Source organism: Oryctolagus cuniculus, chromosome 10, assembly GCF_051225735.1.
Source record: "Oryctolagus cuniculus isolate XC-2025 breed Fujian yellow rabbit chromosome 10, ASM5122573v1, whole genome shotgun sequence".
NCBI classification, from domain to species: domain Eukaryota; kingdom Metazoa; phylum Chordata; class Mammalia; order Lagomorpha; family Leporidae; genus Oryctolagus; species Oryctolagus cuniculus.
The window spans coordinates 99,766,609-99,794,341 of NC_142876.1; the positions used below are offsets into that span (position 1 = coordinate 99,766,609).

At 41.3% G+C, this 27,733-nt stretch overlaps 2 protein-coding genes across 15 annotated transcripts in view; both read right to left on the bottom strand.

Moving 5' to 3' along the window:
- DOCK3 (dedicator of cytokinesis 3) overlaps positions 1 to 27,733 on the bottom strand; it is a 507,250-nt gene that overhangs the window by 248,853 nt on the left and 230,664 nt on the right. The window lies entirely within an intron of this gene.
- On the bottom strand, positions 20,779 to 23,037 carry LOC100342543 (mitochondrial amidoxime reducing component 2-like). The gene is made up of 2 exons (XM_089306758.1): positions 22,991 to 23,037; positions 20,779 to 22,627 (listed from the first exon to the last, which is right to left on the bottom strand). Exons 1-2 carry the CDS (start codon positions 23,020 to 23,022, stop codon positions 21,943 to 21,945), a joined length of 717 nt encoding a protein of 238 aa, XP_089162884.1. The 5' UTR covers positions 23,023 to 23,037; the 3' UTR covers positions 20,779 to 21,942.

Sequence of the window (27,733 nt, forward strand, 5' to 3'; positions counted from 1 at the left end):
GCTACCGTCAATGAGGTGATAGAAGCTATTGACATTTTTATTTCTTAAAAAAGAAATGTGCTAACATTAAGTCTCAGGCCTGTCATCTTAGGCAGTCATCATACTGTTGCACCATACAGCAGAGACCCAAAAATTTAATAAGTTCATTTTTAGTTATTTTTAGTTATTCTCATTAAAAATACATACAGTTGTACACAATCATTTAATGTATTACATGACAGTTAATTTTATGTGTTAACCTGACGGAGCTAAGGGATGCCCAGATAACTGATGAAACATGATTTCTCGAAGCTTCTCTGAGAGATCAGCATTTGAAGCAACAGCTCAGTAAAGAAAATCACCCCCTTGGCCGGCACCACAGCTCTCTAAGCTAATCCTCTGCCTGCAGCACCAGCATCCCAGGTTCTAGTCCCAGTTGGGGTGCCGGTTCTGTCCCAGTTGCCCCTCTTCCTGTCCAGCTCTCTGCTATGGCCCGGGAAGGCAGTGGAGGATGGCCGAAGTGCTTGGGCCCTGCACCCACATGGGAGACCAGGAGGAAGCACCTGGCTCCTAGCTTTGGATCAGTGCTGCGCGTCAGCCATGGCAGCCATTTGGGAGGTGAACCAACGGAAGGAAGACCTTTCTCTCTGTCTCTCTCTCTCTCACTGTCTAACTCTGCCTGTCAAAAAAAAAAAAAAAGTAATTTTAGAGGTTATGATGCACAATGCAAAAAAATTGGAAATCACCACTCTTAAACTACCCCTAAAACAAGCAGGTATAATGAGTCTTATACAATGGTCAATGCAGCCACCTTGAATTCTCCTATTTTTTTTTTTTTTTTAATTTCTAGACTGGTAGAGAGGTAGAAGAAGTAAATATCACCATAGTTCTATCCACTTTAATCAGGATACCCAGAATAAGGTTCATTTATAGCACAAAGGTATGTTGCCTGGCATGGTTATCTGACACACTGGAAAGATCCCTCCAAGAAGAAAATTATGTGGTAAACTTGTAACAATCTGGGACTTAGCATTAAAGGTGAAATAAACGATTCTGAGCAAGTCTCATAATTGAATGAACTACAGGATGACCAACCCTAACAACACCTCATTAAAGATTCATTTATAAAAAGTGGAATCTGGGGGGTCAGCACTGTGGTGTAGCAGGTAAAGCTGCTGCCTACAGTGCCAGCATCCCATATGGGCACCAGTTCGAGTCCTGGCTGCTCCACTTTGGATCTAGCTCTCGGCTATGGCCTGGGAAAGCAGTAGAAGATGGCCCAAGTCCTTGGGGCCCTGCACCCACTTGGGAGACCGGAGGAAGCTCCTGGCTCCTGGCTTCAGATCGGCACAGCTCCGGCAGTTGTAGCCAACTGGAGAGTGAACCAGCGGATGGAAGACCTGTCTGTCTGTCTGTCTCTCTCTCTCTGCCTTTCCTCTCTGTGTAACTTGATTTTCAAATAAATAAATAAATCTTTAAAAAAAGTGGAATCTGGGGGTTGGTGCTGTGGCACAGTGGGTTGAAGCCCCAGTCTGTAATGCTGGCATCCCATGTGGGTATCAGTTTTACTCTTGGTTGCTCCATTTCCAATCCAGCTCTCTGCTATGTCCTGCAAAAGCAGCGGAGGATGACCCAAATCCTTAGGCCCCTGCACTCATGTGAAAGACCCATAAGAAGCTACTGGCTCCTGTCTTCGAATGGGCTCAGCTCTGGCCATTGCAGCCATTTGGGGAGTGAACCAGCAGATGGACGACCTCTCTCTCTCTCTTCTCCCTTGCTACCTCTCTGTAACTGTCTTTCAAATAAATAAAATAAATCTATTAAAAAACAGTAGAGTCTGAAGTAAACTACTAAAATGAGTATACTATGGCCGGCGCCGCAGCTCACTAGGCTAATCCTCCGCCTTGCGGCACCGGCACCCCAGGTTCTAGTCCCGGTCGGGGCGCCGGATTCTGTCCTGGTTGCCCCTCTTCCAGGCCAGCTCTCTGCTGTGGCCAGGGAGTGCAGTGGAGGATGGCTCAAGTGCTTGGGCCTTGCACCCGCATGGGAGACCAGGAGAAGTACCTGGCTCCTGCCATCGATCAGCGTGGTGCGCCGGCTGCAGCACTCTGGCCGCGGTGGCCATTGGAGGGTGAACCAACGGCAAAGGAAGACCTTTCTCTCTGTCTCTCTCTCACTGTCTACTCTATCAAAAAAAAAAAAAAAAAAAAAGAGTATACTATGAAAACTACCTTTTGTCCTCCAGTTGGAGGAAATGTATTGATTCATATGGGTATTGCGCATTGCATCAGAATTACCTGCAGAGTTTGTTGTTGCTTTTGTTTTTTCTTAAGCCAGTGTGGGCCTCATCTTCACAGACTCTGATTCAAATGCTTGGTGTGGAGCCTAGGAATCAGCATTTTGAAAGCTCTCTAATGATTCTAACAGCAAATGCCTCCAGATCTGTAACTCAGAAATAAGTGATAGAAAAACCTATACACAAATTTAGGTCTTCCATTGACAAGCTTTGTATAAAGGGGCTTTTTGTTGCTTCTCTAATCTCCTTTCTTCATCTGTAAATTGGGGATAATGCTATCTTCTTAAATGCTGTTAATAAAGTATTATCTATAATGTATAACAAGTATTTAACAGATAATGTCTATTTCAAAAAGTGTGGACGATAGTGTCCCCATGTTACTCCTTTAAAAATATATACTTGAGAGGCAGAGAAAAAGAAACAGAAATTTCCCATCTGTGGATTCACTCCCCAATTGCCTGCAACAGGCCAGACAGAAGAAAGGAGCTGAGAATTCAATCCAGGTATCTCAAGAGGGTGGCAGGGACCCAATAACTTGAGCCATCTCCTGACTCCCATCGTGTGCATTAGCAGGAAATTGGAATCAGGAGGACACTCAGGACCCAAAACCGAGGCACTCCAATATGCAATACAGTATACCGAGCAGTGTTTTATTTATTTTTATTTATTTATCTTTTGACAGGCAGAGTTAGACAGTGAGAGAGAGACACAGCGAGAAAGGTCTTCCTTCCTTTGGTTCACCCCCCAAATGGCCACTACAGCCGGCGCACTGCGCTGATCCAAAGCCGGAAGCCAGGTGCTTCCTCCTGGTCTCCCATGTGGGTGCAGAGCCCAAGGATTTGGGCCATCCTCCACCGAGCAGTGTTTCAACTGCTAAGCTTGCCCTCCACAATGCACCACCCCAACCTGATAGTCTCTAAAATTAAATACATTATAATGTACAATATTGTATTTTTTAAAATTAGATCTCAGGATAATTGAGGGAAGCAACAAAGTCTTCAATAGAAAAAAGTTCTCTTCAATATTTTTTAATTTGTTATTTTTATCATCCAATTTTCTGTTCTTGGCATTGTTCATAGCAAGGATTCTAATTTTATTTAGAGAGAGGCTATCAAACCCTCCTCTATCTGAGCTTCACACCCTGTAAGTTACTCTCAAGATAAGATGGAAGAGTGAATTTGCTAAATCCAGCATAGTTCCAGAGCATCTGCCAACACAACACTGGCCTGAAAAATCAGAAGGAATTTGGTCCTCTCAGGGTCTCATATGTAAGATGAGGCAGTTCACTGTTACCACTGAAGTAAATTACTTATTATTGTTTCATTTCTTTATTGCAATTTTATTGTAAAAATTATGTATTCACAGGATTCTAAGATGGTTGAATAGGGAAAAGACACACTGATTCTGAACAGGGGGAGACAGTAGAAAAAAAGTGGAGGAAGTATATTTCCAAGGGAGAGTTGGAAAGAAGTTTGCAGTGGAAATTCCACAGAAGGAAGAGGAACACCATGGAGTAGCATGGAAAGTGAGGACTCGCAGCAGTGAGCAGGGACACCATCCACAACTCCCGCAGCTGGAAACTAGAGGACACACCAGGTGCTGAGAGATGGGGACAGCAGACTGCTGCAGTTTGCACCACTGGTGATACTGTCTGAGGGAGAGCCTTGCAGACCGCACTGTCTTTGAGTGCAGCCTAGAGACCCAGTGACGGGGCAGTGGCAAGGTAAGCCCTACCCCAGCAAAGAAAAAGAACATTTCTTTACCCCCATCCCCTCAGAAGTGCGCCCAGCAACCAGAGAGGGGAAAGCACCATCTTGACGTAAGTAGAGGCTGTGGTGGCTCTCCTGCCACAATCACAGGATTTTAGAAGAGGAAGAAATCCCTGTTTCCCATTGACTTTGACTCTGCCTGGGAGGGCTGACAGGGGGCTCAGCACTCACTTAGAATTGTGAGGTATCCCCATCCTCTCAAACTATCATAGGCTCTAGGGCTCAAATTGGCAAGGTGGAACACCCACAGGCAGCTGGCTCTGGAAACAATTGTTCTCGCTAAGGACAAGCCAGGCTCATAGGGTAGAAAGGAAATTCTCTGTACTCTGTGACTGTAAAGACATGCATGCTGTGACTATGCGAACACTGTGACTGCACAACAGGGTGTTGGGGGTAGCCGGGTCTCTGAGCCATCACTCTATCTGGCATCAGAGGCTTAGAGCTCACTGACTGGGTGGGTCATTGCAGAGGGTTCAATGTTCATACCGAGGACTGCACAGATCCTTTGTGTGGTTCATGCACAGCATGGGTGAGAGTTTTACTCATTGTGGGCTAACCCTGGTCATCAATCACTTTGAAAGAGAACAGATGAGTTCGTGATTATGCCAACAGGCATGATCATATCCTCTCTGCTGCTGACAAAAGAGATCTACACGGCCCAATTTGGGTGTCACCCTGCTTTCTTCTCCCATCCTTGAACATTGACAAGAGTTTCCTGACCATACCCCACAAACTCCTTTAGATATTCACTGAAGGAGCAGAAACTCCACTAAGACACAAAGGAATAAATCAAAGATAAAACTCAACTTTAAACCAATATAATTGATGAACATAGATGCAAAATCCTCAACAATACTAGCTAATCAAATCCAGCATCCTATTAGAAAGATCATTCACCCAGACCAAATGGGTGGCAGAGATGGTTCAACATCCTCAAATCAATACATATGATCTACATCACATTAATGAAATTTAAAAATAAAAACCATATGATTATTTCAATAGATGCAGAGAAAACATCTGAGAAAATACAACATCTTTCACAATGAAAAACTTAAGCAACTAGGTATAGAAGGAACATTCCTCAACACAATCAAGACAATATACAGTAAACCCCACAGCCAGCATCATACTGAATGGAGAAAAGTTGGAAGCATTTTCACTTAGATTTGGAACCAGCCAAGGATGACAAATTTCACCACTGCTACTCAATACACTACTGGAAGATGCAGCCAGAGCCATTAGGCGAGAAAAAGAAAATAAAGGGTTACAAATTGGAGAGGAGGAAGTCAAATATCACTGTTTCCAAATGACATGATCTTATATTTAGGGGAACCAAAAGACTCCACTAAGAGACTACTGGAACTCATAAGAGAGTTAGAAAAGGTGTAGAACCTAAAATCAGCACACAAAAATCAATACTCTCTTTGTATACACAAACAATGCTATGGCTGAGAAACAATTTGTAAGGTCACTCCCATTCATATTAGCTACAAAAAATTAAATATCCTGGAATAAATTTAAAGAAGGATGTGAAAAGTCTCTTCAGTGAAAATTAAAAACATTAAAGAGAGAGGAAAAAAAACAGAAGACAACTCAAAAAATGGAAAAATCCTCCATGTTCATGGATTGGAAGAATTAATATCATCAAAATGTCCATACTATCAAAAGCAACTTACAGATTCAATGATATCTTAATCAAAACACCAAGGACATTCTTCTCACATCTAGAAAAAATGATACTAAAATACTTATGGAAACACAAAAGACCCTGAATAGCTAAAGCAAGCTTAAACAACAAAAACAAAGTGGGAGAAATCACAATACCACATTTCAAGACATACTACCATGCAGTTATAATCAAAATAGCCTGGTACTGGCATAAAAACAGACATGTAGACTAACGAATCAGAAGAGAAACCCCAGAAATTAATCCATACATCTACAACCAACTTATCTTTGACTAAGGAGTTCAAACCAATCCCTGGAGCAAGGACAGTCTCTTTAAAAAATGGTGCTGAAAAAATTGGACCTCTTTACACATAAATACAAAAGAAGACCACTGCCTTGCATGTTATACAAAAATCAACTCACAGTTGATCACAGATCTAAATATATAGCATGATTCCTTCAAATTACTAGAGTAAAACAACAGGGAAACTCTACAAGATATTGTCATATGCAAAGACATCTTGGAAAAGACCCAAGAAACAGAGTTAATCAAAGGAAAAACAGACAAATGGGATTATACCAATCTAAGAAGGTCCTGCACTGCAAAGGAAACATTTAATAAAGTGAAGAGGCAACTAACAGAATTGGAGAAAACTTTTACAAACTCTGAAACTGATAAAGTATTACTATCCAGAATCTATAAAGATCTCAAGAAACTCAACAGCAACAAAATAAACAATCCAATTAAGAAATGGACAAAGAACCTGAACAATTATTTTTCAAGAGAGGAAATTCAAATGGCCAACAAACACATGAAAAAATGCTCAGAATCACTAGCCATCATGGAAATCCAAATAAAAACCACAATGAGAGTTCACTTCACCCCAGTTAGAATGGTTCTCATACAGAAACCAAAAACAATAAATGTTGGCAAGGAAAAAATGTGGGGGGGAAAGGTATCCAAAGCACATAAGAAGGTTTCCTAATCTACTGTTTGTGGGAATGCAAGTTGTTACAGCCAGTGTGTAAAACAGTACAGAGATTGTGCATGAAGTTGAAATAGATCTACCATATATCCCAGCCACCCCACTGGAGGGAATTCACAAAAACAAAGTGAAATTGGCATATAAAACAGTTATCTATACCTCCATGTTTATTGCAGCTCAATTCACAATAGCTGAGATATGAAATCAAGCTAAGAAAATTGTGATACATATATACTATGGAATATTATACAGCTATAAAAAAGAATGAAATCCTGTCTTTCAAAACTAAGTGGATGCAATAAGTGAAATAAGTCAGTTCCAAAAAGACAAATTTCACAGGCTTTCCCTCATCTATGGTGTGGGGAGCAAACCGGACTAGACTGAGTTACTGGAATTGGGACTTATTCTATGCATCTGCTCTCCCACAATATGGTGCTGGGAGAGAAGTAAACAGCTTCCGCACAGCTGCCTCCAGTTCAACCAATAAACTGTAGGACTTGCTCTTGATTGGAGAGCAGCGTACTCGGCGTGTGGGCAGCCGAGTTGGGATTGGCGGAGGAGGACTATAAAGGAGGAGAGAGACGGCATGCACCGGGAACATCTATGGGGAACATCTAAGGGAACCCGTGCAGCCCCCGAGAGAACCGGCCGGCGGTGTGCCGCTCCCCTGCGGAAGTGGGGAATGTGGCCAGGGGGAACTGCCCTTCCACGGAGGTGGAAGGGATAGTAGCCAACCCGGGAAGAACCAGCAGCAAACCCGGGGAGGGCCAAGCAGACGAAAGAACAGCGCAGGGTCCTGTGTCGTTCCTCCACGAAGAGGGGGAGCGACATATGGTAACTAATAGAGTACAAAGAAATGTAATGTATAATTATTTCCATTAAATATGCTTAAAATTGTCCCTGTGCCTAAACTATTTAGAGCAAATGGCTTAACACCTAAATGAACATAATTATTACCTAACTACACAGAAAATATTTAGATGCTACATTGTCATTGGCTGTATTACATTGAAAGAAATAATGAATGATTAATGGATCCAAAAAACCTGCATATGGGTGAAATGGTCATTCATACATTCAATAATTGTTTATAGCCATTGTCCACATTCCGACTAAACTATGATCTGTTTGCTTTTCACTTCTTAAACTTCTTATTTGGTGAAGTATTAAGCCTTTTTACTATAATATAAATTTAAAATATGTTATCTCAAAAACTAAAAATAAAAAGGTAGAATGAAAGAGAGTGGGAGAAAGGAAAGAGGGTAATTTCATTATGTTCTTAGACCTGTATCTACAATCATACTGAATCTGTTAAAGATTAAATAATGCTAAAATAAAAATGAAAAAATAAAGCAATGTGTCCATTTCATTTAAATTATCAAATTTCTTCACATAACATTGTTCATAATGTTTACTTATTATTCTTTTAAATATCTATAAAATATGCAGTCATTTCCTCTTTCCTGTTACTGGCAACTTTTCTCCTTTCCCCCCTCCCACCTTTTTCCTCCATCCTGTTTTCCTTAACCTTGATTACTCTGCCAAAATTATTTTTTTTTCTTAAGGTTTATTTTTTATTTAGTTTAAAGGCAAAGTTAGAAAGAGAGAGAGACAGAGAGAAAGAGAGAGATTGAGTTAGTTTCGTTTGCTGGTTCACTTCCCAGATGGTTGCAATGGCTGCGGTTGGGCAAGGAAAAAGCCAGGGGCCTCAAGCTTCCTCCAGGTCTCCCACACAGGTGCAAGGGTTCAAGCATTTGAGCTATCTTCCACTGCTTTCCGATGCCTCATTAGCAGGGAACTCGATCAGAAGTGGAGCAGCTCATATGGTGCCCATTTGGGATGCTGCCAATGCACACAGGGGCTTAATCTGCTACTCCACAATGCCGGTCCCTAGTCAGGCTGGAATTTTATCAATTATACTGATCTCATATTAAAAACTTTGTCGTCCATTTTTCAAAAGAAGAAATCCACATGGCCAACAGACACAAGAAAAAATGTTCAGGATCACAAGCCATCAGGGAAATGCAAATCAAAACCACAATGAGGTTTCACCTCACCCCGGTTAGAATGGCTCACATACAGAAATCTAACAACAGATGCTGGAGAGGATGTGGGGAAAAAGGGACACTAACCCACTGTTGGTGGGAGTGCAAACTGGTAAAGCCACTATGGAAGCCTGTTGGAGATTCCTCAGAAACCTGAAGATAACCCTACCATTAAACCCAGCCATCCCACTCCTTGCAATTTACCCAAAGGAAATTAAATTGGCAAACAAAAAAGTGGTCTGCACCTTAATGTTTATTGCAGCTCAATTCACAATAGCTAAGACCTGGAATCAACCCAAATGCCCATCAACAGTAGACTGGATAAAGATATTATGGGACAAGTACTCTATTTTTTTTTTTTTATTTTGACAGGCAGAGGGGACAGTGAGAGAGAGAGACAGAGAGAAAGGTCTTCCTTTTGCTGTCGGTTCACCTTCCAATGGCCGCCGCGGCCGGCGCACTGCGGCCGGCGCACCGCGTTGATCCGATGGCAGGAGCCAGGTACTTATCCTGGTATCCCATGGGGTGCAGGGCCCAAGGACTTGGGCCATCCTCCACTGCACTCCCTGGCCACAGCAGAGAGCTGGCCTGGAAGAGGGGCAACCGGGACAGAATCTGGCGCCCCGACCAGGACTAGAATCCAGTGTGCCTGTGCTGCAAGGCGGAGGATTAGCCTAGTGAGCCGCGGCACCGGCCGGACATGTACTCTATAGAATACTATACAGTAGTCAAAAACAATGAAATCCGGTCATTTGCAACAAACTGGAGGAATCTGGAACACATCATGCTGAGTGAATTAAGCCAGTCCCAAAGGGACAAATATCATATGTTCTCCCTGATCGGTGACAACTAACCGAGCACCAAAAAGGAAACCTGTTGAAGTGAAATGGACACTATGAGAAATGGTGACTTGATCAGCCATAGCCCTGACTGTTGATGAACAACTTAATACCTTATCCCTCTTAGTATTTTCTTTTTGTCTGTTCTACTTAATACTATTGGTTGAACTCTGTAATTAATACACAGTTATTCTTAACTGTTGAAATTTAACTGAAAAGTGATCCCTGTTAAATATAAGAGTGGGAATAAGAGAGGGAAGAGATGTACAGTTTGGGACATGCTCAATCGGGCTTGCCCCAAATGGTAGAGTTAGAAACATGCCAGGGGATTCCAATTCAATCCCATCAAGGTGGCATGCACCAACGCCATCTCACTGGTCCAAGTGATCGATTTCAGTCCACAAATGATCATAATGAAAGGACTAAGAGTTAAAAGGATCACATAAACAAGATTAGTGTCTACTAATACTAACTGATAGAATAAAAAAGGGAGAGAACGATCCAACATGGGAAGAGGGATACACAGCAGACTCATAGAATGGCAGATGTCCTAAATTGCACTCTGGCCTCAGAATCTGCCCTTAAGGCATTTGGAACTGGCTGAAGAGCCCATGAGAGTATTTCAGGCATGGAAAGCCAAGAAAAAAATGGAAAAAAAAATGACCTAAATGAAAGATCTCTGCGAATGAGATCCCAGTGGAAAGAACAGGTCATCAAAGAAGGAGGTACCTTTCTCTGAAGGTAGGAGAGAACTTCCACTTTGACTATGACCTTGTCTAAATATGATCAGAGTCAGTGAATTCAAAGGCCTCTATAGCCTTGGCAACTCATGACAAGAGCCAAGGGTGATTCCTGATGCCATAAACAAGAGTGTCAATTTGTTAAGTCAACAACAGGAGTCACTGTGCACTTACTCCTCATGTAGGATCTCTGTCCTTAATGTGCTGTACATTGTGATTTAATGCTATAACTAGTACTCAAACAGTATTTTACACTTTGTGTTTCTGTATGGGTGCAAACTGTTGAAATCTTTACTTAATATATGCTAAACTGATCTTCTGTATATAAAGAGAATTGAAAATGAATCTTGATGTGAATGGAAGAGGAGAGGGAGCGGGAGAGTGGAGGGTTGCGAGTGGGAGGGAAGTTATGGGGGGGGAGTCATTATAATCCATAAGCTGTACTTTGGAAATTTATATTCATTAAATAAAAGTTTGAAAAAACTTAGTCACCGGGCCGGCGCTGCGGCTCACTAGGCTAATCCTCCGCCTAGCGGCGCCGGCACACTGGGTTCTAGTCCCAGTCGGGGCGCTGGATTCTGTCCCGGTTGCCCCTCTTCCAGGCCAGCTCTCTGCTGTAGCCAGGGAGTGCAGTGGAGGATGGCCCAGGTGCTTGGGCCCTGCACCCCATGGGAGACCAGGAAAAGCACCTGGCTCCTGGCTCCTGCCATCGGATCAGCGCGGTGCGCCGGCCGCAGCGCGCCGGCCGTGGCGGCCATTGGATGGTGAACCAACAGCAAAGGAAGACCTTTCTCTCTGTCTCTCTCTCTCACTGTCCACTCTGCCTGTCAAAAAAAAAAAAAAAAAAAAAAAAAAAAGAAAGAAAGAAAAAAGAAAAAGAAAAAAGAAAAAACTTAGTCACCATTATTTTTTGTTCTATTTAGTTTATGATGTCACTGATTCTAGTCAGACTTTCATTATTTCCTCTGGCATTCATTTGTCTTTTTTCAGCTTAAGTTCCCTCTTTAAATTATTTTTTTAAATTTTTATATATTATTTAATTGACCTAGAAATTATATACATTATAGGACATAGTTTGGTATTTCAATATGTACATACTATGTGTAATGATCAGATCAGAGTAAACTACATCAGATGAATGTATTTCCTTTAGGTAAGAATATTCGAAATCTTCTGTCAGCTTTTTTGAAATATTCAATTAATTGTTGTTAGTCAAGTTACCTAATGGTGCTATAGCACATTAGAAGTTTTTCCTCCTGAGGCCAGTGTTGTGGCATGACAGATTAAGCTGCCATCTGCTATGCTGGCATCTCATAAGGGCATTGGTTCAAGTCCCAGCTGCTCCAATTCCTATCCAGATCACTGCTAATGCACCTGGAAAAGCAGCAAAAGATGGCCCAAACCACGGGCCCCTGCACCCATGTTGGAGATCCGGAGGAAGCTCCTGGCTCCTGGATTTAGCCTGGCCTACTGTAGCCATTTGTGAAGTGAACCAGAAGATAGAAAATCTTTCTTTAGCTCTAGCTTCTCTCTGAAACTGACTTTCAAAAATAAATATTTTAAAAATAACATTAAAATAAAACAAAGATGATATTCCTTCTCTCCAACATCCTTTCTGTACCCATTAAATATCCTCTATCATCCCTTTCTCCCCTACATCCTGCCTAGGCTCTGGTAACAACTACTCCATTCCATTAAAGATAAGTTTAACTAGGTCCAAAAAAATTTGAAATCCACACATATGAGAAGTCTTCAAAGTGATCATGGAAAATGCATATTATGGAAAAACTACGCATTGATTTCAAACTTTTGAATGAAAATAAACTAAATTTTTCCTTTTAAATTTTTTATTTAAGGCATACAAATTTCATGTATTTCATATATACAGATTCAGTAACATAGTAATGCTTTCCACCCTATACTCCCTCCCACTCATGCTCCAACCCTTCTTTCTCCTCCCTCTCTTATTCCCATTCTTATTTTTTGCTTTTTATAAGGATCTATTTCAGTTAACTTTATATTGGTAAGATAAACTCTACATTAAGTAGAGTTCAACAAATAGTATGAAGAAAACAGTTCCTCAACAAATGAAAGACAAGGGCTGTTAAAAAGCATTGCATCTCAAAGTGTCAATTTCATTCCTATAGATTAACTTTTAGATATTCTATTATAAACTTATCCTTTAATATCATTTTCCATGAGGATTCTGAAGTTACCTCTTATAAGAACAAACTTTGTGTTTCTGTGCTTGACTTTTATTTCATTTAATAAATATCCTCCAGCTTTATCCATGTTGCTTCAAATGATATAATTCCATTCTTTTTTTTGGTTAAAAAAGTGCATTGTGGATATCTACCACCTCTTCTTTATCTATTCACTCTTTGATGTACAGCTAGTCTGATTCCATATTTTGATTAAGAATTCTGCTGCAATAATCACACAAGTGTAGATGTCTGCTCAACATAATAATTTCATTTTTTAATATATACCCTGTAGAGGGATTGCTGGATCATATGATAGTTTTATTTCCAGTTTTTTGAAGAACTTCCACACTATTTTCCATGATGGCTATGCTAATTTACATTCCTACCAGCAGTATTTAGAGTTCCTCTTCCTTTGCATCCTTACCAGCATTTTTTACCTCTTTTTTATTTTAAACAACAGCTATTCTAACTGAGATAAGATGAAATCTCATTGTGGTTTTCATTTGCATCCACTGATGATGAATAATATTGAGCATTTTTTTCACTCACTTACTGGCCATTTGTACATTCTCTTCAGAAATGTATATTCATGTCATTTTTTCATTTTAAAATCAGATTACTAGCCGGCGCCGCGGCTCAATAGTCTAATTCTCCGCCTAGCGGTCCCAACACACCGGGTTCTAGTCCCAGTTGGGGCACCGGATTCTGTCCTGGTTGCCCCTCTTCCAGGCCAGCTCTCTGCTGTGGCCCGGGAAGGCAGTGGAGGATGGCCCACGTGCGTGGGCCCTGCACCCCATGGGAGACCAGGAGAAGCACCTGGCTCCTGCCTTCGGATCAGCGCGGTGCGCCGGCCACAGCGCACCGGCCGCAGCGGCCAGTGGAGGGTGAACCAACGGTAAAGGAAGACCTTTCTCTCTGTCTCTCTCTCTGTCCACTCTGCCTGTAAAAAAAAAAAAAAAAAATCAGATTACTTAGGTTTTTGTGTTTTGTTTTTGGTTTTGCTTTAGATTGTTTGAGTTCCTTATATATCCTGGAAATTAATCTCTTTTCAGATGAACTGTTCATTCTATAGGTTGCGTCTTTACTTTACCAAATCAAAAGCTTTTAGTATGAATCACATTTGTCACTTTCTGTTTTTATCTCGTGTGCACTGGGAGTCATATACAAAAAATTTGCCCAGATCAATATCTTAAAACACATTGACTATATTTTCTTTTTTAGTTTGAAAGTTTTGGGTTTTATATTTAAGCCTTTCATTTATTTTGAGTTTATTTTGCATAAGGTAAGAGATAATGTTCTAGTTTCTTTCTACTGCATATGAACTCAGTTTTCCAACATTATTTATTTAATAGATTTGTGCTGTTTTCAAAAATCAATTTGCTATAATTATGTGACTTTGATAGTTCTTTATTCTGTGCCATTAATCTATGTGTCTGTTACTATGCCAGCACCAGTATGTTTTGAAGTAGGCTTGTAATATTGATCTAAATATGTTCTTTTTGCTCAAGATTATTTTAGTTCTTCACGTGGTTACGTATGTCTTGGGTTTTCTTTTTTATAAGAATTTCACTAAAACTGTAGATCCCTTTAATATTTCTTCAATCCATGAACATGGGAAGTCTGTTTTTGTCATCTTTAATTTCTCTGATTACTGTTTTGTAATCTTCATTGAAGAGCTCATTTGCCATCTTGGTTAAATATATTCTTAGGCATTTTTTTGTTTTTAGCTACTGAGAATGGAATTGCTTTCTGAACAATTTCATTGGTGTATGAAAAAGCTATTGGTTGCAAGGAGTGCCAATATATTACACTTATTAATTTGTGTTGTTTCTACCATTCATTTCTAAATTAATTTCAGTGAAGAACATACTTTGTACTTCGTGAATTCTTTTAATTTCACAGAGTCCTTCTGTCTAAAAGAATTCCTTTAACATTTCTTGTAACTCAAGAGCGGTAGTAATAAATTCTTTCAGTTTTTCCACATCTGAAACATTTCTGTCTTTACTTTAAAAAAAATTTTTTTTAATTTTCCATTTATTTATTTATTTATTTATTTTTTTTTTTTTTTTTTGTGACAGGCAGAGTGGACAGTGAGAGAGAGACAGAGAGAGACAGGTCTTCCTTTTGCCGCTGGTTCACCCTCCAATGGCCGCCGCTGCAGCCGGCGCACCGCGCTGATCCTGGCAGGAGCCAGGATCCAGGTGCTTTTCCTGGTCTCCCATGGGGTGCAGGGCCCAAGCACCTGGGCCATCCTCCACTGCACTCCCTGGCCATAGCAGAGAGCTGGCCTGGAAGAGGGGCAACCGGGACAGAATCCGGCGCCCCAACCGGGACTAGAACCCGGTGTGCCGGCGCCGCAAGGTGGAGGATTAGCCTATTGAGCCACGGCGCCGGCTCCATTTATTTATTTATTTGACAGGCAGAGTGGACAGTGAGAGAGAGAGACAGAGAGAAAGGTCTTCCTTTGCCATTGGTTCACCCTCCAATGGCCGCCGCAGCCGGCGCACCGCACTGATCCGATGGCAGGAGCCAGGTACTTCTCCTGGTCTCCCATGGGGTACAGGGCCCAAGCACCTGGGCCATCCTCCACTGCACTCCCTGGCCACAGGAGAGAGCTGGCCTGGAGGAAGGGCAACTGGGACAGAATCCGGCGCCCTGACCGGGACCAGAACCCGCGGGGCCGGTGCCGCGAGGTGGAGGATTAGCCTAGTGAGCCACAGCGCCGGCCCTGTCTTTACTTTTAAAAAGCAATTCAATGGGTATAGAATTCTAGGTGGAAGTCTTTTCCTGCAGTATTTTATAGATTTTACTGTACTGTCTAACCACTTATGTTGTCATCCTTATTCTTAGATCTTTTTTTGAAGAGTTATTTTATTTATTTGAAAGGTGAAGTTACAGAGATAGAGAAGGAAAGAGAAAGATACAGGGAGATCAATTATCTGCTAGTTCACTCTCTAAATGGCTGCAACAGCTGGCCTGGACCAGGCCAAAGCCAGAGGCCAGGAGTTTCATCCAGGTCTCCTACATGGATGCAGAAACCCACTTTCTTAGACACATCAACAAAGAGATGGATCAGAAGTGCACTAGCCAGTACATGAAAAGACGCCTATATAGGATGCCAGTATAGCAGGTGGCAACTTAACCTTTAACCCATTATGTCACAATGTTGGCTCCCTATTTTTAGAAAACCTTATCACTGGCCGGTGCCCCGGCTCACTAGGCTAATCTTCCGCCTTGTGGTGCCGGCACCGCTGGTTCTGTCCCAGTTGCCCCTCTTCCAGGCCAGCTCTCTACTGTGGCCAGGGAGTGCAGTGGAGGATGGCCCAGGTGCTTGGGCCCTGCACCCCATGGGAGACCAGGAGAAGTACCTGGCTCCTGCCATCGGATCAGTGTGGTGCACTGGCCGCAGTGCGCCGGCCGCGGTGGCCACTGGAGGGTGAACCAACGGCAAAAAGGAAAAGGAAGACCTTTCTGTCTGTCTCTCTCTCTCTCACTGTCCACTCTGCCTGTCAAAAAAGAAAAAAAAAGGAAAGAAAACCTTATCACTGTCTTTGAGTAATTATTATGAACCTTTTTCATTATTTTGTGGATTCTTCATGTTTCTTTTGCTTTGGGTTCAATGAACTTTAGTCATCTGTAGTTTGAAAATTTTTCTATCATTATTTCTTTAAACATTTTTTTATTTCCCTTAATTCTGGTCTGAAAAATCAAAATTGCATACAGTGTGTTACCTGAAGTTCTCTCAGAGTTAATTAACGTTCTTTCAATTATTTTGGCTTTTTTTTTGTCTTTTGAGTTTCATTTTGGAGAATTTCTTTTGCTATGGCTTTAAACTGAGTAATGTGTTCTTCTTACATCTTCATAGCCATTAATCCCATCTAGAGGATATTTTATCCCATAGTCTCCATCTTTAGAAATTTAACTTGGGTATTTTATGTCTCTACTTAATTTTTTTTTAACACACTGAATACAATTATAATACCTATTTCAACATCCTTGTCTGCTAATCTTAACATCCGTGTCAGGTTAGGGTTGGTTTCAAATTATTGATCAGTCACCCTTTGGATTATATTTGGATGAGTACTTTCACATTTCTTTAAATATTCTTTATATTTTATTCATTTGAAAGACAGTTACAGAGAGAGGCAGAGACAGAGAGAGAGGTCCTCCATCCACTGGTTTACTCCCCAAATGGCCGCAATGGTCGGAGCTGACCAGAGCTGAGCCAATTTAAAGCCAGGGGGTAGGACCTTCCTCCGGGGCCCCCTCATGAGTGCAGGGACCCATGGACTTCGGCCTTCCTCTGCTGTTTTTCCAGGTGCAGTAGCAGGCAGCTGGATCAGAGTGGAGCAGCTGAGACTCAAACCAGCGCCCACATGGGGTGCCAGCAGTGTAGGCCGGGGGGCTTTAAATTCACTATGCCACAGTGCCAGCTCTTCTATAAATATTCTTGAGTTTTACTCTAGTAGGCAGTATGCAGTTTAGCCATCTGGAAGTAGTATGGTCACTTTGCATCTTACTTTTATGACGTACAGAGTTCAGTCTAGAGCTAAAAATACCCCACTACTGAGTTAAGACCTACCCAAGTAATCTGCCTAATACTCAATGAGTTATGGGCTTTAATCCAGTGTGGTTAGTGGGAACAGGCATTATTCCTAGCACAGTGTTAAGTGCCAAGCACTGCACTACTATGTATTTGAATGAGTTTTCTCTGACTTTTGGTAGTTTTCTCATACACATGCACTGATCATTACTCGGCTAAATACTAAGATAACTCTCTACAGATATCTAGATATTCTCTTTTGCAGCTATTGCCTCTTCAGTACGGTATACTGTCAACTCCAGCTGCCTTGTTCTCACCAGAATCTCATTTCTGTCTCCTGGATTCATGAATTCCAATGGACACCACTTGAATTCTACTGCCTTATAATGCAAAGTAGAATCTTTTCCAAGCAGTAAGCTGAGACAACCTTAAAGCTCATCATGTTTCCTATCTTTGCTTGATTTCTCTAAAGCCATTATTTCATATATTTTGTCTTTATTGTTATTTTCAGGTGAGACAATATATAGTTTGGGAATATACAGAAAAAAGCTAGTTACTCTATTTCAGGCAAATTAGAAGTCTTTATTGATTTTTAAATGTTAAATCAAATTTGAATTCCTCGGCCGCGGCGGCCATTGGAGGGTGAACCAACGGCAAAGGAAGACCTTTCTCTCTGTCTCTCTCTCTCTCACTGTCCACTCTGCCTGTCAAAAAAAAAAAAAAAAAAAAAAAAAAAAAAAAAATTTGAATTCCTACATATAACACTTGGTTATACATCTTTATTTAATTAGCTAATATTCTGTTTCACGTCTAAATTCATGAAACAAAAAAGACTTCCACAACAGGGATTAAAAAAAATACTCTCACACTTGCTATCAGTAATTAGATTAAGAGAAATCCATAGTCACAAACACAAAGCTCATACAAAACTTTAGAGGTACTGACAAAATAAAGTTAAGACTCACAAATATGACAAGGACAGTTTAAACAGAAGTTGGCAACCAATTTCTTTTAAAAGCAAATTTTACTAGTGCATTTTAAATTGAGGAAAATTTTACAAAGCTATTACATAAAGAGAGGAATATCTGTATGGTCAGGCCATAGTTACAAAGATCCCTAACTTGATAAGAATTAGGCAGAAGATAAATGAGATCAAACCATGTGTAAGGAAGAACAGAACAGAAAAAAAAAAAATTCCTGGACAGTAGCAATGTTTTCTGAGTTACCCATATCCTTGCATGGTCACAGAATTTTCCTGCAGACCTGATACAGTTTTATAAAAATTTCTGAGTACTGGGGCCAGCGCTGTTGTGCAGCAAGTTAAAGTCCTGGCCTGAAGTGCCAGCACTAGCCCCGGCTGCTCCTCTTCTGATCCAGCTTTCTGCTATGGCCTTGGAAAGCAGTACAAGATGGCCCAAGTCCTTGTGCCCCTGCACTCACATGGGAGACCCAGACGAAGCTCCTGGCTTCTGGCTTCAAATTGGCACAGCTGTGGCCATTATGGCCATCTGGGGAGTGAACCAGCAGATGGAAGACTTCCCTCTCTTTCTCTACCCCTCTCTGTAACTCTGTCTTTCAAATAAGTAAAATAAATCTTTAAAAAAATGTTCTGAGTACTAAGAGTATATACGGACTTAATTGATTTATGGAAAGGAAAAGCAGTACAAGCCATTCTTGCTCACAGAGTTAATTGGAAACTCTCTACATTCATCCAGGAACAGAGCTATATCCAATGGTAGCTATCTTATTCTAAGTTCACATGGAAACTTGGAAATGAGAAAAGTTCAGACAAAAGTATGCTATATCTCGTGGCTGGCACCGCAGCACAGCAGGTTAAGCCATTGCTTGCAATATCGGCATCCCATATGAGTACCAGTTAAAATCCTAGCCGCTCCACTTCTGAATCAGCTCCCTGCTAATATGCCCGAGAAAGCAGCAGAAGATGGCCCAACTACTTGGGCCCCTGCACCCAAATGAGAGACCCGGAATGTTATACCTTGCAAGATCTACCTGGATGTGAAAAACAGTTCCTTTAATAGCAAGAGAAGAGAACTAAACTAACATCCTTTTAGATATTGGCAGAGAAAACTTACTTATGTATTTTAAGTTATCACAATGTTCATAAAATATACCCTGAAGTCTTTTACTGCAAACATACACTTCATGTTATACAGATGATTTCAATGTTCTAGTAGTTACATACTATGGACAAAGGATTATACTTTAGTTGTTTCCTCATAAGAATAGGACGTTTTTAAAATCCAAGTTCTGAGACTGGGGTTCTAGCGTAATGGGTTAAGCTGCCACCCATAACACTAGCATCTCATATGGGTGCTAGTTCGACTTTCAGCTGCTCTGCCACTTTCTGCTAATATGCCTGGGAAAGCAGAGGAAGATGGCTAAGTACTTGGGCTCCTATACCCATATGGGAGACCTGGATTAAGCTCCTGGCTTCAGCTTGGCCCAGCCCTAGCCACTGAGGCCATTTGGGAAGTGAACCAGTGAGTGGAAGATCTCTCTCTCTTTCTCTGTCTCTCCCTCTCTAACTCTGACTTTTAAATAAATTTTTTTTTAAAAATTAAGTTCTTTTCTATTAAAATTTCAAGGCCACTTCACCACACTGAAAGACAATAAGTATAATAAGACCAAGGAGTGATGCAAGATGGATAAGGGATAAATTATATTGTGCAATGCTTGCATTATTTTTGGGAAACATCATTTTCTCCTTACAATAAATATTCATTGATTTTCAGTCTATTTAACCTGAGAAATAAGATTCATAAAGTTTACTTACAATAGCTCTGATCTCATTTATCACTCTCTCCATTGTTATGTCCCTGCAGCTACAAATGTTATGATCTCATCTTTTTTTCCAAGAAAAAGTCCAATGTGTTCCTAACTCAGCCTCTGAACTTCTTCTTGCTCTGCCTGAACCATTTCTCCAGACAATCACCACAGTTCAAAATTCCATACTTTCTTCATATCGCTGCTCAAAAGTCGCCCTATCACAAAGGTCTTCCCTGACTATTCTATTTATAATAATTCAACTGCAAACCCAGAACTTCCTATTCCTTACACTACATCATTTCTTTCCATTCCCTATATCACCATTTGATATTTCACCACATTTCCTGAATCTGAGATATTATTCAGTATGAAAAAAAAAAAAGATTGTCAATTAAAATTTAGAAGCTGGGGTGGATAAAGCTGCTGCCTGCAGTGCTAGCATTCTTTATGGTCATCAATTCTAGTCCTGGCTGCTCCAATTTCGATCCAGTTCTCTGCTATGGTCGGGGAAAGCCGCAGAAGATGACCCAAGTCCTTGGGCTCCTGCACCCACATGGAAGACCTGGAATAAGCTCCAGGCTCCTGGCTTCAGATCAGCCCAGCCCAGATGTTGTGGCCATTTGGGGAGTGAACCACCGGATAGAAAACCCCTCTCTCTCACTCTCTCTTTCTCTACCTCTGTAACTCAGCCTCTCAAATAAATAAACAAATCTTTAAAAAATTTAAGAAGTCATTAATTATAAGACATTTTCCAATTTATTTCATGAGTTAATCCTAAAATTTATATGAAATTTCAAGGGACCCAGAATTAGACAAAAGAAGGAGGTGGAATCACACATATAATTCCCTAAAGGAATCATATTTGCTTATCAGTTTTACAATTACTATGGAACTATATTAATCAAAACAATCTGGTATTGGCATAAATGTGGGAATACAGATCAAGTAAATGAACTGAGCACCCAAAAGTTTCCCTCATATATTTTAGTCAACTGATTTTTGACAACTGTGTCAAGGCAATTCAATGAAGAAAAGGAGAGTTCTTTCACAGTAGTATTGGAAAAAATGCACATCTAAATGCAAAAAGATTAATCAGATTTTTACTTCACATCACACTAAAAATTAACATTCCAAAAATGGAACATAGGTCTAAATATAAGAGCCCAAATTATAAAATTGTTAGAAGAAACACAGAATGACCTTGGTTTAGGCAAAGAGTTCCTAAGCACATCAAAAGCACAGCCTATAACAAGAATACAGTGAATAAACTGAATTTCTTTTTTTTTTATAATGCAGAAACCACAAGAATTCCAAGCAAGTTAATTCATTTATGTGTTAACTCAGTGAGAATTTTCGCTTATCATATTAAGACAGTTCATATGTTTGCATTACAAAAATTATTTACACCTAAAAATGTTTGTGCTTTCTTCCTCCCACTTTTACTCTCAAAATGTCATTCTCTTTTTAAAAAAATTCCATTTCTTCTTGATCTTGTTGGAATTCCAGGTGGTGCATCTGGCAGTTAAACACAAATTAGTTTTAAATGGCTTCATAAAGGCATAATCAAATATAAAGGCAAGATCTAAAATGATTTCTATACTCAAGTGTACCACCCTGATGGCATACAGGTGCAGGCTCAAAAACATGTGTGAAAGCAGCTAAGAGACATTTATGAGTAAGGCACATGAGGAAACAATCACCTATTGTTTTCCATTTCTCCTAAAACAGGATAACAGTAATAAAATGTATACAGTTGAAAAAATTTCTACAGCAGATTCTTCAAGCTTTCTTTGCTCATCAATATGAAAGTCAGGGATCGTAACATTTAAAATAATTTTGTAGACAATGTCATTTACTTTAAAAACCTTCATTCCCTAAAATGTATACCTTCATATTCCCAAAACATCCTTGATAACTTTTCTTGCATTAACTCTAAGCATACAGATTCACTTCCAGGGAGAAGGTGGTCAAAGGCTGGCCAGTAGGGTTTGCTGAAGTATTGTTGCTGCTGTTGCTGTTAAAATCCTGGTCAATGCTTCCTGGATGCTGAAACCTTGTGCCTCATCCCCAGGGAGCTCTGTCACTACACCATCCGATACACAGAGTCACCAACTCTCAGGCTTCCTATTTTTTCCACTGAATAATACATTCCAAAAAGTGGGGATGACTTGTATATGTGATGCTCAGAAGCATCACACAAGCAGTAGCTCTCCAGTGTTTCCAGGGACTCCTTCCTATCTATGACTCCTGTATCTGGGTCCACAGTGGTCAAAATGCACCTGGGGCAAGCTAATACCTTTTTCAGTTCTACCCCACCAATGAGGAGTTCATCCCAGGTATCCTCCTCGTAGGCCTCACAGCCCCTCACCACGATGTTGGGCCTGAATTGCTCCATCTTGATTTTCTTCTCCAGCCTCATATTCAGATCCCCCAGGGAGGCTTCTGAGAGGATCATGAGTGGGCTGCAGTCTGGATAGGCCACCTGGTAATTCTGTACAGAAACAGGGAAAAGTTTGTTCGATGTTCTTCCCTTCATCTTCGTGTCAAACTGAACCAACCTCAATGCTTCCGTTTTCAAGAAGTTGGTGAACCACTGAGCGACCTCGTCACCACAGTCTCTGCCTTGGATGTCAACACCGAATATTCTGCAGTCATGGAGTGTGTTGGTGGAAGGCAGCCTGCTGGGTAACACCAGCTGGTCCATCCCCGGAGCGCTGAAGATCAGGCTGTTTTTCTCATAGAAGATGGAGACCAGGCCGGCGCCGCGGCTCACTAGGCTAATCCTCCGCCTAGCGGCGCCGGCACACCGGGTTCTAGTCCCGGTCGGGGCGCCGGATTCTGTCCCGGTTGCCCCTCTTCCAGGCCAGCCCTCTGCTGTGGCCAGGGAGTGCAGTGGAGGATGGCCCAGGTGCTTGGGCCCTGCACCCCATGGGAGACCAGGAAAAGCACCTGGCTCCTGGCTCCTGCCATCGGATCAGCGCGGTGCGCCGGCCGCAGCGCGCCGGCCGCGGCGGCCATTGGAGGGTGAACCAATGGCAAAGGAAGACCTTTCTCTCTGTCTCTCTCTCTCACTGTCCACTCTGCCTGTCAAAAAAAAAAAAAAAAAAAAAAAAAAAAAGATGGAGACCAACACAAGGCGAAGCTCCTGCCAGGCGGTAACCATGTGTCCATCTTCTTTGATCACCAGCCAAAACCTGTCCCACAGGTGGCCGCTGCGCAGCCCCATGGCCTTGTACTCCGCCGCGCCCACCAGCACCCCCTTGCAGGACTTGACCGGGTAGATCTAGAGCTGCGCCATGGTACCCACCTGCTGCAGCTGCCGGTGCCGCCTGGACCGCACGCGGCGCCAGGCCACGGCCCCCAGCGCCACTGCGGCCAGTCCCAGGGCGGCGACCCTGAGCCACCCGGGCCGGGATTGCGCAGGGAGGCGCAGTGCGGGGAGGCCAAGGCGAGCCAGCGCAGAGGAGCCCATGGCGCCCATGGCGAAGCCAAAGCCTGAACAGGGACAGCGCAGCAACTGGGCCTGGGAGAGTGAGCTGGAGCTCAAGGCCTCGGGCGGGGAGGCGCAGCCAAATTGGCTCGGGCGCCGGCCCTACCCCCCCTATCCCCACAATGCAATAAACTGAATTTCATCAAAATTTAAAACTTCTTGACTTCAAAAAAATACATCAAAGAAAAGAACAGCTTCACACAATGAGAAAATATTTTCAAATCATGTATTTCATTATGTTGGATGTCTCTTTACTGATTTGCTTCCTTTGCTGTGCAAAAGCTTCTGAGTTAAATAAATCTTTGCAAGCTACTTACTATTTTAACAGAAGATTAATATGTTGAATATATCAGCAACCTAAAAATCTCAGTAACAACAACAACAACAAAAAATCGAGTTAAGAAATGGGCAAAGTACCTGAATAAAAGAAGAAAAACAAATAGACAACAAATAAATTTAAAAAGTACTTGATATCATTAGGCATAAGGGAAATGCAAATCAAAATCACAATGAAATGTCAACTCATTCCTGTCAGAGAGCTATTATCCAAAAACACAGAGAGAAATAAACGCTGCCAAGGATGTGGAGAAAGGGTATCTCTTAAACTACTTATGCAAATGTATGTTAGTCCAGCTACTGTGGAAAACATCATGAACATTTCTCTAAAAACTGGAAACAGACTTTACATAGGATCCAGAGATCCCATCACTGGGTATATAACCAAAAGACAGGAACACGTCATATCAAAGAGATGCCTGCGTGACAATGGTTAGAGCAGCATTGTTCACAATAGGCAGAATATGGAATCAACCAAGGTGTCCATCAGCCGATAAATGGAAAAAGAAAATATGGCCGGCGCCGCGGCTCACTAGGCTAATCCTCCACCTTGCGGCGCTGGCACACTGGGTTCTAGTCCCGGTCGGGGCGCCAGATTCTGTCCCGGTTGCCCTTCCTCCAGGCCAGCTCTCTGCTGTGGCCCGGAAGTGCACTGGAGGATGGCCCAAGTCCTTGGGCCCTGCACCCCATGGGAGACCAGGAGAAGTACCTGGCTCCTGCCATCGGATCAGCGCGGTGCGCCGGCCGCAGCGGCCATTGGAGGGTGAACCAACGGCAAAAGGAAGACCTTTCTCTCTGTTTCTCTCTCTCACTGTCCACTCTGTCAAAAAAAAAAAAAAAATGCGAGTATACACATATGAATGTGTATGTATACACAAGAACAATCACACATATAAATGGAATGTTATTTAGCTAGAAAAAAGAATGGAGTTCTATGATTTTCATTAAAATGGTTGGAACTGGAGGACATATTGAGTGAAATAAGCCAGATACAGAAAGACTAATACCAAATGTTCTCCCTTATATATAGGAACGAAAATTTTAAAAAATTAAAAACAAACAACAAAAACACCTATGTGTATAAGTTTTGCTGCAAAGTGTTTTGATGCTATTTTAAATCTTTGTCAAATTGTTAATGATTAAATACTACTATAGTTTTAATGATTTTCAATTGATTACTGTTTATAGCCCTTGCCTATTTTCCTGTTCAACTATGGTCTTTTTCATTTTCTATTTTTTGAACTCTCTATTTAGTGGAGCATTCACCTTTTAATATAATATATTAAAAATGTTATCTCATGAATAAAAATAAATGAAATTTTATAAATTCATATATCTGACAAAATACTGACATCCAGATATATAGGGAAATTTTATAATTCTTTATAAGACAAATAAGCCAACGGAAAAAAATGGGTCAGAGATTCGCTTAGAAATTTCACTAAGGAAACTATATCAGTGTCCAATAAACAGATGAAATATGTTGAACATTACCAGCCTTTAAGAAAATGCAAATCAAAGCTACAATGAGATACCATTTCTTGAACATAGAATGGCTATGATTTCTTTTTTACAGATAGGCAACAGGAGCCAGAGTTGTGAGAAAGCAGGTTAAGCTACTTCCTGGGACGCTGACACCTGATATGGGCCTTGGTTCATGTCCCAGCTGCTTCACTTCCAAACCAGTTCCTCAAGTAATGGCCTGGGAAAGCAGTGGAAGATGGTCCAGTACTTGGGCCCTTGCACCCTCAATGCAGACTCAGATAAAGCTCCTGGGTCCTGGTTTCAGCCTCGCCTAGAACTGGCCCTTGGGGTCATTTGGGGAGATGGCTCTCTCTCTTTCTCTCTCTCTAAGCATGTGTGTGTCTATGTGTCTTCTTTTCTCTGCCTTTCAATTGAGTAAATATTAAAAAAAAAAAGAATATCAGCAATAATAAGAATTTCCAAAGATATGTAGAAAACAGAACTCTTACACAGTGCCGGTGGCAAAGTAAAATAATACAAACAAGGAATTCAGCAAGTTTTTTTTTTTTTTTTAAAGTTAAACATATGGGTTGGTGCTGTGGCATAGCAGTCTAAGCCTCTGCCTGTAGCTCCAGCACCCAATATGGGTACTGTTTGTTGTCCTGGCTGCCCTATTTCTGACGCAGCTGTCTCCTTATGGACCGAGAAGGCAACAGAAGTCAGCCCAAGTGCCTGGGCCCCTGCAGCTACAAGGGAGACTCAGAAGCTGCCACTGGTTCCTGGCTTTGGATAGGCCCAGCTCCAGCTGTTGTGGCCATTTGGAGAGTGAACCAGCAGATGGAAGACCTTACTGTCTCGCCTTCTCTGTGCCTGTAATTCTACATCACAAAGAAATAAAAAATTGTTTTAAAAAGTTAAACACAAACTTAAAAACAGGACCCAGAACCTCTTTTAGTTATCTACCCTCAAAACGCAAAAAATGTTCAAATATGTATACACAAACGTTCACAGAACCTTATTCATTTTTTTTATTTATGAATATAAATTTCCAAAGTACAGCTTATGTATTACAATGCCTCCCCCCGCCGCAATGACTTCCCTCCCACACGCAACCCTCCCCTTTCCCACTCCCTTTCCCCTTCCATTGACATCAAGATTCATTTTCAATTCTCTTTATATACAGAAGATCAGTTTAGTATACATTAAGTAAAGATTTCAACAGTTTGCACCCACACAGAAACACAAAGTGTAAAATACTGTTTGAGTACTCGTTATAGCATTAAATCACAATGTACAGCACATTAAGGACAGAGATCCTACATGAGGAGTAAGTGCACAGTGACTCCTGTTGTTGACTTTACAAATTGAAACTCCTGTTTATGGCATCAGTAATCTCCCTATGCTCCAGTCATGAGTTTCCAAGGCTATGGAAGCCTTTTGAGTTCACCGACTCTGATCATATTTAGATAAGGTCATAGTCAAAGTGGAAGTTCTCTCCTCCCTTCAGAGAAAGGTACCTCCTTCTTTGAAGACCTGTTCTTTCCACTGAGATCTCACTCACAGAGATCTTTCATTTAGGTCATTTTATTTTATTTTATTCTATTTTGCCACAGTGTCTTGGCTTTCCATGCCTGAAATACTCTCATGGGCTCTTCAGCCAGTTCCAAATGCCTTTAGGGCAGATTCTGAGGCCAGAGTGCAATTTAGGACATCTGCCATTCTATGAGTCTGCTGTGTATCCCTCTTCCCATGTTGGATCGTTCTCTCCCTTTTTTTATTCTACAGGTTAGTATTAGCAGACATTAGTCTTGTTTATGTGATCCCTTTGACTCTTAGTCCTTTCATTATGATCAATTGTGAACAGAAATTGATCACTTGGACTAGTGAGATGGCACTGGTACATGCCACCATGATGGGATTGAATTGGAATCCCCTGGCATGTTTCTAACTCTACCATTTGGGGAAAGTCCAATGCAGATGTCCCAAATTGTACATCTCTTCCCTCTCTTATTCCCACTCTTATATTTAACAGGGATCACTTTTCAGTTAAATTTCAACAGTTAAGAATAACTGTGTATTAATTACAGAGTTCAACCAATAGTATTAAGTAGAACAGACAAAAAGAAAATACTAAGAGGGATAAGGTATTAAGTTGTTCATCAACAGTCAGGGCTATGGCTGATCAAGTCACCATTTCTCATAGTGTCCATTTCACTTCAACAGGTTTCCTTTTTGGTGCTCGGTTAGTTGTCACCGATCAGGGAGAACATATGATATTTGTCCCTTTGGGACTGGCTTAATTCACTCAGCATGATGTGTTCCAGATTCCTCCATTTTGTTGCAAATGACCGGATCTCATTGTTTTTGACTGCTGTATAGTATTCTAAAGAGTACATATCCCATAATTTCTTTACCCAGTCTACTGTTGATGGGCATTTAGGTTGGTTCCAGGTCTTAGCTATTGTGAATTGTGCTGCAATAAACATAAGGCACAGACCACATTTTTTTTTTTTTTTTTTTTTTTTTGCCAATTTAATTTCCTTTGGGTAAATTCTACGGAGTGGGATGGCTGGGTTTAATGGTA

Excerpts from the sequence above, each read along its gene's own strand:
- LOC100342543 (XM_089306758.1), bottom strand. The coding sequence starts at position 23,022 with ATGGTTACCGCCTGGCAGGAGCTTCGCCTTGT. Across the intron at positions 22,628-22,990 it reads TGGCAGGAGCTTCGCCTTGT|CCGCGGCGCCGGCCTGGTCT; the intron begins GTTGGTCTCCAT and ends TAGCCTAGTGAG.